The 13788-nt window shown below is 37.7% G+C and overlaps 1 protein-coding gene across 1 annotated transcript; it reads right to left on the reverse strand.

The window, feature by feature from the left end:
- Positions 1-779: 779 nt before the first annotated feature.
- LOC149078284 (solute carrier family 25 member 35-like) lies at positions 780-10100 on the reverse strand. Its single transcript, XM_089241921.1, has 3 exons — positions 9489-10100; positions 6264-6482; positions 780-3136 (listed from the first exon to the last, which is right to left on the reverse strand). The coding sequence occupies exons 1-3, from the start codon at positions 9864-9866 to the stop codon at positions 2822-2824; spliced, it is 912 nt and encodes a 303-aa protein (XP_089098047.1). The 5' UTR covers positions 9867-10100; the 3' UTR covers positions 780-2821.
- Positions 10101-13788: the final 3688 nt, after the last annotated feature.

A 13788-nucleotide genomic window follows, 5' to 3' on the forward strand; every position in this document is an offset into this window, starting at 1 on the left:
ATTCCTTTGATCATTAGGGTTGCCATAGCTAACAATAATGGTTATGGTCAGCTATGGCTAATTATAAATAGCCATAATTATCACAAAAAATACACTAATGTGACAACCCTCCAAATCATAAGGATTGATATATAGACACTAGCAAAAGCCTAATTTGGGCATTGACTGGGCTGGACAGTAACTTAAATGCAATAGAAATTATATTCATATGGTTTTTTAAAAAATGTTACGATTTAAAAAATCCAAATATCGTTCGAAATTATGAGTAAAAATATTGCAGTTATAATTTACATTTTCAAAGCACACTGAATGTACTATAATCAACTCAAATCATTTTGTTGCATAAAATTCTTTAATTCATGAACAGTACCTCGAAATAATATAATTCTATTAAGATTTTGCTGCCTCATCCAGCATGGTAGAGAAATCTGATTCAATAAAATGTCTCGTGCTGTTTATTCAATTCAACTACAGAAAGATTAGATTTCTGTCGTGTGCAACTTTCTTTTTTTTAAAATGTAGTTGAAGGATCTATAGGATTTTAATGCAAATATTTATTTTACACATTGCACGTTTCATTCACCAAACATCAAAGGCGTGAATTAATGTTTCTGAATACTCAAGTCCAGGCTCTTAACTTCGAGGCACAAATGTGGGCTGATCTCCCAGTTGAAAAGTTTCGCCACAGAGAGCAAGAGGCCTACAACGGTACAATTATTCTCAATCATAGAAAAACAGATGGTGGAACTACACATTAGTCAGAAACAAACTTCACATGTCAGGTTAACTACACGTACACTTTATTAGATGTTCCACAGGAATGTGGATGAGGTGCGTGTGTCTTAGTAATACTCATGCCCAAAAGATGGCAAATGCACTGCTAGTTTTAACGCATTTTGATAATACAAGGTAAACACATTTTACATGCACAAAAAAATTGTGTTTTTTATTTGAAATTTGAATAAAGTATTCAGATTGTGTAAAAATAAATGCATTCAACCTTTATGTATCCACCAACAAATGTGCAAAAATCGAGGGTAGATTTATTTCATAGTGTATCATGAACAATGATGACCAAAGAAATAATAAAATTTCTCATAATTATACCATTTATAAAATTGATAGCAACATCAGCAAGTACAACTCCATATATGATATTTGACTTAACGATAATACAAACCGAATGCTCTATATACTTTGAATATCACCTTCCCTATTAAAAACAGACATGAAAAAGTCACTGAATGCTTACATTACTCTCTATAGCCTAGATCAGTGATTCCCAACATGGGCGTTAACACCCCCTGGGGGCGATGGAAGCTACGGGTATAACATAGGATCCTATGGGTTAGATTGCGATGGGAGAAAAAAATTTCTGAAGGGGGCGATGGGACAAAAAAGGTTGGGAAACTGGCCTAGATCCTTCTATCGGGGGGGGGGGGGGGCGCAACTGTCCCCTTACAGCCATTGTTGACATACTTGAAAAATGATTTTTGGGTCAGCACCTTGATTCAACTTCCTTTTTACTTTCTCTATAATCACCTTCGATATTCTTTTTTTCAGTAAATGATGACAGGTCACTGCTCCATTTTTATACTCTCTAAAGGCCCTTTGTCACACCGACAAACAAATGAGCTTTTTACTAACAAAAGATGCTCTTAATTCTTTGTATTGTATTACACCGTGGTCTCTGAAAACTCCCACTAACCTTTCTCTCAAAAGATGATTTCAGTAAATCAAGAATCCCTCTTTCCTGCCGATCTTATTTCTGAAAAAAGTACAGTATCCTGAGATGTGTATAACAAGGATTCATCCCCCATCGTTTGCCCAAGATTCTGTAATGACTATAAGGTCTAGGCCCTTTGACATTATTGTAGACCGATACACTCATTGATTGCACTTTTCAAGACTTATAAAAGATCTTTTATCAAACTTATGTAATGTAATGTGTACGTAGAATTACGAGTTATAAATCAGTGGATAAATTTTAACATTTTAGGTTACAATGCAATGGATTAATGCAAATTCTGATGGCTCAAAATGTTTTTCTACAACCTTTCACACCAACTGGTCTCAAACCATTGATAACCACAGCTTCCTTGCTCTCTCATGGCAGTAACAATTGTATAAATTCTTGTGGGTGAAATCTAATTTTTACAAATTACTATGCAAGGGCACATAGATACCCTAGGCTTGGCACAACAATGTCTTGGTAGCTGTGATGATACATTTGAGAGCTACCATTCTATGCCATTAACAGTACTTATTTTAGTGCCAGCAGAAATTAGTCTGTTGAAGGTCTGCAGTAGAGAGTGTTCAATGGAATTGACAATAAATATAAAAACATTTTTTTTTAAATTCACTTTTATTTATAAGATCTGACGAAGTGATTACTGATTAATTTTCTCTAGAGTATCAATACAGGCCATCTTCTATACATATTAATATACTCATATGTGGTAATACTTGTATGTTAATCTCTAAAATTCGAAAAAAAAATTCCAAAATTAGAAAGTATTTTACATTCAATAACATATGAAAATATTCATTTCAATATGCTAAAAAGAAAAATAAAGATTATAAAATATGTGAATTTCATGTTTAACACTCTCAGATCTTGTTCTTATTCTCAGGAATATAAATTTTTCACATCAGTAAATTTATAAACTCAACTAGAAAAATCACTCGGCGAAAGACATATGTAAAAGCACCTTGTATAGAATATATCTTGTATAGCACAACTAGATTAATTAAATATTCAGATCTAAATCCCATAAAAATTCATTAGCAAAAATACAATATAGACCTATATATTTTTAGTCTATTCTTTCTTCAAACTCACATGGTGTATTTTACGGAACTGGTCCCAAAACATTAAACAAAGAACAGTGTGAGGACCTGTTCTCAACAGAGATGCAGATGCACCCTTGTAAAAACCTAGTAGTCCTTCAGAACGGACAATTTTTTTAATGCAGTCTATCACACCGGAATATACTAAACCTTTACCACTCGCATCCACTCCTTGATTGTAAAGTCGTGTGGAGACCACATCCAATGGAGTCATGCATGTTACCACAGCGAAACCGCTAAGTATACTCGCTGCGAGAGCACTTAACCAGCTTCCGGGCTTAAACAACTGGAAAATGAAAGCAAGCATTAAGTATTGTTGTTCATCCCTGATATGAAGTTATAGCAATGAGGAAGCATCATTTAAGTTTCAATGACATGCACAATATAATCAGGAACAGCTGTTGTTTGTCTATTTTAAAATAACAAGTAAAACCTGTTGAAAGAATCTATATATATAAAAACGAATGTATGTCTGCCTGTCTGTTTGTCCTTTATGCATTACTACACCATTCATCCGATCGCCATGAAACTTTGGGGAGTTGTTGAATACACTCCCACAAAAATTTCTGGCATAGTTTTTTTTTTAAATTCTTTTTTCCTTTCCTTTATTTTCTTGAATTTCCTTTCTTCTGAGATCGCAGCAACGCGCGACGGGTAAGCTAGTAATATATAAATCTATAGGCCTATATAGAAAATTGATCTTGTGTGTGTGTGTGCATGCTCTCTATACAAATCTACACTTAAAGATCAATCGCAGCCTGATTTTTTGCATACAGCATATACCAGACTTGAACGATAGGCTACTTTAAAAGTTCATCAGAGCTGGACAAATGGCTGAAAAACTGTTGGGCAACAATGGTTCCTGGACCCCCAACAGTCACTTTCAGAATGTTTACTTTGGTTACCGTGGCTCCCTAACAATGCATTTCAGATATGCACATGCCTTTACAATGATTTGTCATATCTTTAATGTGATAACATTATAGTGTTATACATCTTTGTGTATAACAGTTTATTCACTTTTCCAATCCTTCCAGTAATTGAAGAAAACTCGGGCAGCACTGGGTATTTTATAGCTAGTTAATGCGTAAAATCAAAAAATTTTCAGAATAAATACATATTTTTTTCAATTCTTACAAAATCTCACTTTTTTTACAATTTTTCAAATGAATATTGCTTATAATATTTTCATTATTTTTTCACGCAGTTAAGGATTTAGTGATTCATTTCCTCTAGTATAACGTAGTGTGATTAAAAACATAAGTTTGAGGTTGCATTATTTATACATATAACAAGAAATTCAGTAGTTTATAACAGTTTAATGAACTCAACCTTCAACAAGTTTTGAACTACAACGGGCCATTAATGGAAGCGGGTGCTTTATTTGTTTCCCACATTTTTGTGAGTTAAATGGTAAATAGGTAAATAAAAATTTACCGCTTTTGTGAAGCTATTTCTAGCAATACCAGTAACACCTAAATTCTATTGTTACTGGTATTTAGTTACTGAGCAGCTATGACTATGGGTCCCCCAATGGGTAGTACTGACAGTACCCCATCCATAGGGCCTGGGACAATTTCTATTTTTTTCCCTTGTTATAAATTCAGTAAAGAAGGGCAGTGAAGAGTCTGGCTTAGGGGCTCTGCCCATGGCTACAACTAACTGGAAATTAGATATGCCAAACCAAAAATATATAGAAGTTATTTACATAATCAAGTGTGGGGATATTTTTTGTAAATGAGTAATGTGAGAAACAGCAAATATACTAGGGTTTATGCTACAGTCACATTTTTTGCAAGATGCTAAAGAAAATCTTAGAATGCAAAAGTAGTAGCCACTTTCGCAAAAAATGCATACAGGAGGTAGGAAACGGGTAGACATTCATCCATCAGTCATTAACACATTTTAGTATTTTCAGAACTGCTACGCATTGTCCACAATAAACTACAAAGCTACGGGGGACACGAAAATCGGTTTTAAAAAAAAGATCGGATCTTTGAGTTTCTTGCGGTGTGTTTTATTTTTATTATTATTTTACTTTAAATTGCATCAATCTTTACCATAACGGTGAATTTGCATACCCATGTGAGAGAGTTTGAGAGAAAACAAACTTGGTGCTAATCTGTTGTGTCTGTGTGCAGAAGGAAGTTCAAACAGTTTTTAAACCCACCACTCTACTTGATGCCTAAATGTGAAAAAAACCTGTTTTCCATCAAAACCGTCCCCTGGCTTTATTTGCATAGTGCATGATCAAGCTCGTGGAACTTGTGCCAGAAAGAATATTTCATCATAGGTGCTGTGGGAACTCTGATAGGAAAAAAATGGTAATAGGGAGGGGGATCTGGGGTTGCTAGAAGTCTGCATGCACAGTGCAAAAGGGCGTATGCAGGTTGGGATTGCAATTGCATTGAATATTCATGAATTATTAAGGGACTCAGCTACCTCTGAAAGTTGCTTCGGGAGGTGGAGGGAGTCATGTGGCCTGAGCCTTCTAGGTTCCAGTGCCTAGCTACTGTATATAATGAAAAATCAATTAAAATTTTTTAAAAAAATTGTTTATTTTTTTATTGCACTATGATTATTTTGTCCTAGAGGGGGGTAACCCCCATGGTGAAGCTTAACATTCATCACTATCAACAAGCCAATGTTGGCATGAGTGCATTTTGGAAAGCTTTTTTTCCCTATTTTCACTTTCTTTGCTAATTTTTTTATCTAGCTTAAACCCCGAAATACACATTTTAAAATTATCTGCTTTTCTTTTTGCATGGTGATTTTTTTAAACTTATATTTTTTCATTTTCAGTACACATTTTTGAATTTTTAATACGCTATTTGGGAATTTAAACCTTTCCAGAATTCTTAGTGCATATTTTGGCATCCTTAATTGCATATTTTGTAGCATATTGCAATGTTTTTAATGCATATATTCTACGCTTTGATTATTATTCTCGAATTCAGGGGAAAACATTCATAACTACATGAGACCAGGAAAAAAAAACTTCTTAAAAACAGGTGGCGATTTCTAGAAGGTTTAGTGATTTTCCCACTATGACAGTTAACCTGTAATGTAGATCAGGGAAATTTTAAGCTTAAAGCATTTTCCCTCTTGTTTTTCATGGCAATTTTTTAAAAACATTATAAATAGGATCCACTGCAGCTATATGTGATTACTAAATTTCTGTCCGAGTACAATTTATTTTAAATTTATGCTAATGAATTTAGGTTAGATTATTGAGTGTTGTACGTTTTAATTGTTTTACCTACTTTTTTTTGCCAAAGAAAAAACAATGTTTGACTCTCCTAAAAATCTATGACTGGCACCCAGATTTTCCTTTATTTGTCAAGCCCTGGGTTACTGTAGCGTGCGAAGCATATGCAAGATATATGAGTAGTTCAAGAATTAGTCTTGGTTACCTTCAGATCTTCAATGAATGATTTCGATTTCGAAAATGTTGCCAATTGTGATGCTGATCCACAAGTGACTCTGGCCATGGCGCCTGTAACACCACGCCATAATGCAAGAAAACCATGGTTTTTCCAAATCACTGAGAATGCTTGAATCATAGTCTGGTGTTTGTGTTGGAAGCCAACAGCGATCACTGAAGTGGACTGTGCCTGTAGCTGAGTCTTTATCTGAAAACAAATGGTATTTATTAAATGGTTCAGCAACGTCTCTATTGAGAATCAGTAAAGTCAATGAAAAGACATTTTTACACATGTCAGAATTGCGTCATTCAGAGTTACCTACACTCGCCAGAAATTGATGTGGATAAATTACAGCGATTTAGAAAAGAAATTTTGTCATAAAGACAAAATTTTGATGGGAAATAGCTGTTTCACCAACAACACTGCTTCTTATCTAATACGCCTCAGAAGATACAAGGACTTTCTCCAAGCCGCTGAAGCATCCATCACTACCCATACATGCCCCAAAAACAGAATACTTGGATTGTACTGCAACAGGCCTTCATCCAACTGTTATGGGAACTTTTACTTCAAAAAATTTCAATGTTATCTATGCAGACTTCCTTTTCCTTCAAATCTTCCTGATTGTTCTGCGACAAATGTCACAGTTTTTGATACATTCTGATTTTAAGCATGCATGCACCTTGTAAGCATTCCTCTACTGGGCCTGTCTGTCGCTTGCATGGGAAAACAAGTGCCCAGGACCTAAAAGTTTTAGGGGGACCATTCCGATGCCAAAATTAGCATTTGGTATCAATACGGTAAAACCTCTCTTTTGCGGACACCAGTGGGACGAACTAAAATTTTTGTTCCATAAAAGAGGAGCGACTGTTAATCAGGGGTTTGAAATGCATACTATTATTACACCAGGCGAAATTATTATTTATAATAAAAGAGGGGTGACTGAATATGAAGAGTATCCATTGAGAGAAGTTTTTCTGTATTTTAATTTTTTTTAATAAAAATATTAACAATTTATGATTACCTGGGGTCGTAAGTGGGTGTATACAGCCGTGTCTGTTTTAAGGTGTAATTGGTTGAAGTCTCGTTTCTTTTAGCAGTTTTTCTGGAAGAAAAAAAGAATAAATCTCTTGTTTTGTGGTGCGCATAAGCGCCGGAACCTGAGAGCTTAGGCAGGGCCATCTTGAGAGCATTATAGCCCCCCCCCCCTTACCTAGTTAGAAATACCTGCCCAAAGGTGGTTACACGTGTATAGCCGCAAGTTTGACAAGCATGCTTGAGAGCTGAGATAGACTTGAAAGGCTGGAGGGGCACGATAATAATGTCAATTCATACACATTGTATGAGTCGGCTCAGCACCTCCTAGAGATAGAACGCCTCCGCAGTCTGCTTGTGATGTCAGTAAGTGGTCCATTTTCCCTCAGAATATTCAGGGAAAAAAATCCCTGCTCATGCCAGTATCATTGTTGTGAGGAAAAGAAATGATCGGAACTGATGATTTCTATGCCCCACATTCAATCACTATGCGGTATTTGTGAGCCAATCAGGAAGATTCTATGCCAAAATAACAAGAAACAAAATAAGATGCTGTGTTTCAAAATGCGGCAAACATGCTAGGTACTCTGAATGAAGTTTATGGCAAACAGTGCAGAGGCTTTCTATCTCTAGAAGGTGCTGCTTGAACCCCTCTTGCACCACTCATTTACACCACTAGAGACACGACCTTGCCGTCCTTATTTAACGTACTGTAGCGTAAACGTTTAGAGTTCACCTCGACATAATATCCAGAAAATATTTGTTTCTTTTCAATTTCAAGTCCAGTTCTTCCCTATCTGTGTTTCTGTTTATTTTCATTGCTTATGTAAGATTTTATGAAGGTTGTGGTGAAAACAAACATTTCCATTTTGTAGAACTGGATTTCTTCATTTTGTTATAGAACCCTTCCACCCAGTCCTATTTTCAGGCCTGAACTCTCATGTCTCTGAATGAACTCTCATTGAAATGGCAGCCTCCATATGCACTCAGGACACTGTCCTGGGATGATAGGCACTTGAAGATATACATCAAATTACAAGAAATGCCAGGAAGTTCATCAAAATGTATTTTTTTATTTTTGCAACTGGAAGGCACAGGAATGGCCCAGTTTCGGATGTGGTCCCATGACCGAATGGCTCATCAGCTGCACCAGCAGTATTCCTAATTTGTCATCCTCGTAGTACATTTTATAACTGTGCGGAATGGCTGACGGGGGAAAAGGATAACCATGTTTTTCAGTTATCTTAGACCATCAACCCTAACAGTCTAGATAATCAAGGGTCTACTGTACCATGTGTAGGTATAGTTTTGTAACTACATGCCTATGTTGCGTGCCTTTCGGCACACTACATGACACAGGGTCAATAATGTCAAAAAAAATTCTCGTTGTGTAAATACGCGTTTTGATTTCTAATTTGCATACATGAACTTTTTCATTTAACTTTCCCTTCCTTTTCAATTTTTTGGGCTAGATGACTCAAAGTCGAGCATAACACCTGTCATACTAAAACAACACCATGAATGAGAAATCACTCACTTGAAACATTAAAACCAGCAACTAAAATACAAACAAAGGCATGTCAATTTTCAGCATGCTTCATGTGCTGATGTCATCAGCTAAAATAAAGTGTTTGAGCAGTGAAGTCTGCATTAAATGCAAGACCACACCCACTTGACACAGGACTTCAAAGGGATAAAACAGCCTTTACCAGCCTTGATATTTTGTGTTCAAGAAGCACTGCCATTTGTCAGCAGCAACAATTCCAAACCCATTTGCTCCAGTTAATCACAGTGGTACCCAGCCAGAGACAGATTTATGGCTCATGGAATGGAGCCCCACAGATTTTGCTACCCTTCTAACTCTACCAGAAATTGCTTTACCAACCCATTCTTCAATTTGCCACCCCGCTGAACTTGATGCCTTGCGATACAGCCCACTTAGCTGCTCTGTTCGTTGGAAGACATCTCCGCAACGGAATAAGTCCAGTGGCAAAGTTCTGGTGTTCATTCATTCAGCCTACTTAGCTACCCCGTAATTACGGCTCAGGCTGTACACATGGTTTTGCAAGAAAGGTTAGGATTTGTCAGTTACCATAACCAACTGAACCAATAAAGTCACTTTATATTTGATTAAAATAACCTGTTTCACGATTTCATATAGAGAAAAAGCCAACATACCATGTAGAATGGGCTTCCAACAAAAGCTCCGATGGAACCGGCAACGGCTCCAGCCACAACACTCCTCGGAAAACTGACGCCACTATTGTCTCCCCTGCTGGTCATACCGAGCTTCTGTATGACGTCGTACGTACCTAACCTCACCCCGTTCATGAACAGCTGGTACCACAGAGCCGGGACCAAACCTTTCTGCAGCGCCAGGAGTCCGTCCGCCTTTGCGATGACATAAAAAGCGTGGAAGACATTCCTGTAGTGGACGGTGTAGACACCGCGGCTCTTGAGCTCCCCTTGGAGTTGGAGTCGAGTTTTGACGACTTCCAAGGGATTCGTGAACACTCCGGCGCAGCAGGCTGCTACTCCGCCGACCACGAACTCCATGTGTCTACTTCGGCATCTCTCATCACAGACACGTCAACTCCAGCTGTCCTACTCCTCCCGACATAAATCTGGTAAGGATTATGATTCCGAAGGACAAAGTTCGCCGACCAATCGATCGATCGCCAGATATAGATCCAACAAAATAAACAATATTTAAAAAAAAAAAGTAATCAGAAGTCCATTGCGGAAGCGAGAGCCGGCGTGTCTCGTAACTCGTAAACAAACAACTTTCAGGCGGCTTGATCCAAAGATAAATCAGTTGTTGCCACCGTTATATCTGGGCCAAATAAAAATTTATTATATAGGTAGGGGTGCCAAGGTCAAACTTATGGTTTTTATCGTAACTTTACTACTACAGTGTACTTTTTTTCCACTTCTGATTTACAACTTAATCGTTATTTCACCATATCTATCGTACATTTTACGACGTTATAAAATGATAATTTAAGTCGTAAGTGGGTGTATACAGCTGTGTCTGTTTGAAGGTCTTAATTGGTTGAAGTCTCGTTTCTTTTAGCAGTTTTTCAGTTGGGGGCCGTTCAAGTATTACATCATCATCGATGGGAGTTTCCGATTTGCTGACTTTTGATGGATGGGGGGGAGGGGGGGTTTGGATAATGCTTACGTCATCAACCACCCTTTATGAAAATATGAATTGGATTCAGAGGGGTAGAGCTGATGACGAAATTTTGCTGACAAGGGGGGGGGGGTCAGCGGGTGAGCGTTTTGCTGACAAGGGGGAAGGGGGTCAAAAACGGCTAAAAATTTGCTTACGTAATACTTGAACGGTCCCTTGATGGAAGAAAAAAAAAGAATAAATCTCGTTTTTTTTTTTTGTGATGCGCATAAGCGCCGGAAACCAGAGAGCTCGGGCCAAAGCTGTATTAAAGGTTTCGAGCCGCTTTGGCTCGGGCAGGGCCATCTTGAGAGCATTATAGCCTTTCCCAGCGCGATTTTTTCTGAGCCCTCTTTACCTAATTATAAATACCTGCCCAAAGGCGGCTACGTGTAGCAGCAAGTTTAACAAGCATGCTTGAGAGCTGAGATAGACTTGAAAGGCTGGAGGGGCACGATAATAATGTGAATTCATACACGTTGTATCAGTCGGCTACGTCGTTGACGCTGGGGTTATCTCCGCCCATGTTCGAGCGTCTAAATGAGAATTTCGCGTAAGCATTTTAATTGTATAGGTGACTTGAAGATTGAATTTTGATAATGCATGGGCTGGGAAATTCACATATAACAGTTCGGCACCTTGTGAGAGAAGCAAGTGGCCAAACGAAACAGTGAATGAGCAATCGAGCAAGGGATCAAATGAGGCAGTGAACGAGCAATCAAATGTGTGATTGAATGACCAAGTGAGCAAATGAGTGATTGAACAAAAGAGTGCGCAAGTCAGTATAACCAGGCGAGCAAATGAGTGAATGAACAGTTACGTAAGTAGTAGCCTCAATTTACATGCTTGCTCTCGAAAATTGCAACCAGATCACACTACTATAATGAGGCTTTTCGAACAGACGTCATAATCATCACTCCTGACGGGCGTAGCCAGAAATTTCGTTCGGGGACACCAAGTGATAGAACAATAGATTTGTTCATCTTTTTCGGTCATTTTTTCACATTTCGGGGGGGAGGGCAGATCACAAAGCCCCCCCCCCCACACTCCTGAGGGACATACACTGGATAATCCACATATATAGAGATCAATGTTGAAATTGCTGATTTTAGCGTAGAAATGCGGAAATTTAGTGGGGTTTTCCGCCATATCAATAATTTTAAAAATTGAATTGAATCTTTGGTTTTCGAAATATTGAGCTCGCTTAGAGATACGAAGCCTAGAAAATTAAATATAAAATAATGAGCCAGATCCACTTTTGAGGTGGATATTCATATGCAATAACATTGATTTCAAATTTTTATTTGAAAAGCGGGAAAATTAGAATTAATGTCTCCGTATTGTCATATATTATCCAATTTCATCAATCCATATAGTTTAGGATGTTTTGAAATTAATTATGGGCCCATATAAATTACATCGAAGAACCGCAGCTTTAATCAAGCATTTTTTTAAGGTTAAATGTTTGAAGTTAAAAAAATTCGAAATGTCTAGCTCCCGTTAAAAAGAAAAAAACGATTCATTATGCTTCTTTAATTTAGATTTGTCTTTCATGAATCGCACAGGAAGTCGCCACACACACATATTGGCTACCTTGTATGTCCCTAAAAAAAATATCACGTGATCCAAAAAGCCTCATTCAATCTTTGCATTTGAGGTTCCCGGCCAGGCCCATGCTTACAGCACTGGGCTCGAGCCTCCTCAAATAGAATTTGAGAGAGGACTGATCCCTCATGAATAGATCATAAATATATAATCCACACTTTGAAGCTGGCATCAAACTTGCGACACCTTGAACATCCTTTGGTGGGTATCAATTGATACGGGCTACCGTGCCCACTTTTTCCAGGGGAGAGCAAAGACCATTTACTCTCAATATATTTTATATATACACCATTTTTAGTGTATTTTCAAAAGCCGGGGGCCCTTCCCAAAAGTCCCCCCCCCCCCCAGATCTCTCTTCACTCCGGCCATGTTCGTTTTTAAATCTTAGCTTGTCAGGGATGACCGCTCCGCGGCGCCTCTGACAAATGTTGAGGTGCACAGTTTAAGAACCCCTGAACTAGATTATGAGTCAGTCAGCTTAAATTGCAAGAATTGAGCGATTTATTATACTATCCATACATAAGAACACCCCTCTCCCATTTTTTGGCAAAAAAGGGGTTCCTTACAGGGCCGTAACTAGGATTTTCACCGCCCCCACAACTTGAAAATTGAATAATTTTACAATGGTGTTTTTGTTCCCACTTAAAACTGCCGCCCAGGACAGTTGCCAACGCTCTCTTTCCCCCCCAGTTACGGCCCCGGTTCCTTATACTCGTTAAAATACGGTAACGCTGCCATCAGCATGGCCCTCACAAGGGGGAGGCTGACAGGGCTTAGATCAGTGTTCCCTAAAGTGGGCGATGGAATGGTCCAAGGGGGCGATAGAACCTACTGAGTTAACATTGGATCCTATGGGTTTACTTGAGATGGGGCAATGAGAGGAAAAAAATTCTGATGAAAGGGGCGATGGAACAAAAAGTTTGGGAGACTATGGCTTAGATCTTTGAGATGAAAAAAAACTTTCACAAAGAGCACGGAGACCTTCAACGCACAATATACAAGCCAATACTGAAATCCTCACGCAATATCACTTTCGCATCACACAAATGCTATTATCTGTGTGCTTTGTATAAATTTGCTTGTAAATCAATATGGGAGGGCAATTTTACACATTTCTCTGACGAAAAATTGAAACGAAAATTCATATAAAAAGGAAAAAGCTAGCTTTTTTTTTTTTTTGCAGAATTTTAATTTCTTTTTCAATGGAATGCTTTGGTCCATTTTGTATACAGAAAAATTTAATTTTTCGCAATACTTTTTCTTTCATTTTCACAGTAAAGTAGCTCTGATTTTTCACGTATCACCATGACTCAGAATTTCGAACAGAATAAATAATATAACACTCGCAACGACGAAAAACAAAAAAAATCTTAGTTTATAAAATAACGAACGTTTATAACCGGCGACAAAAATATCGAATTGTCACATACATACTACACGCTATATAAATTTTCACACCCACACGCCGAAAAATAGTTAATGGGAAGCAAAATAGTAAGCATATATTTAGGCAGTATCAACTATATGCTTAACACACACCGATAAACATTTTACAGCGGTACGGAAAACCAATTACAGTAAAGTATCACGTCGTAGGCGATATAATTTACATTATAATAATTATGTATACATATTACACGGATAGCTAAAATACAACTATGAATGAGCCACACCCAGGTGAAACGAATTCTCGCGTCAACA

Source organism: Pholcus phalangioides, unplaced genomic scaffold (assembly GCF_987345545.1).
Source record: "Pholcus phalangioides strain wild (caught in Gottingen) unplaced genomic scaffold, Ppha-v1.0 ptg000014l_1, whole genome shotgun sequence".
Classification (NCBI taxonomy): domain Eukaryota; kingdom Metazoa; phylum Arthropoda; class Arachnida; order Araneae; family Pholcidae; genus Pholcus; species Pholcus phalangioides.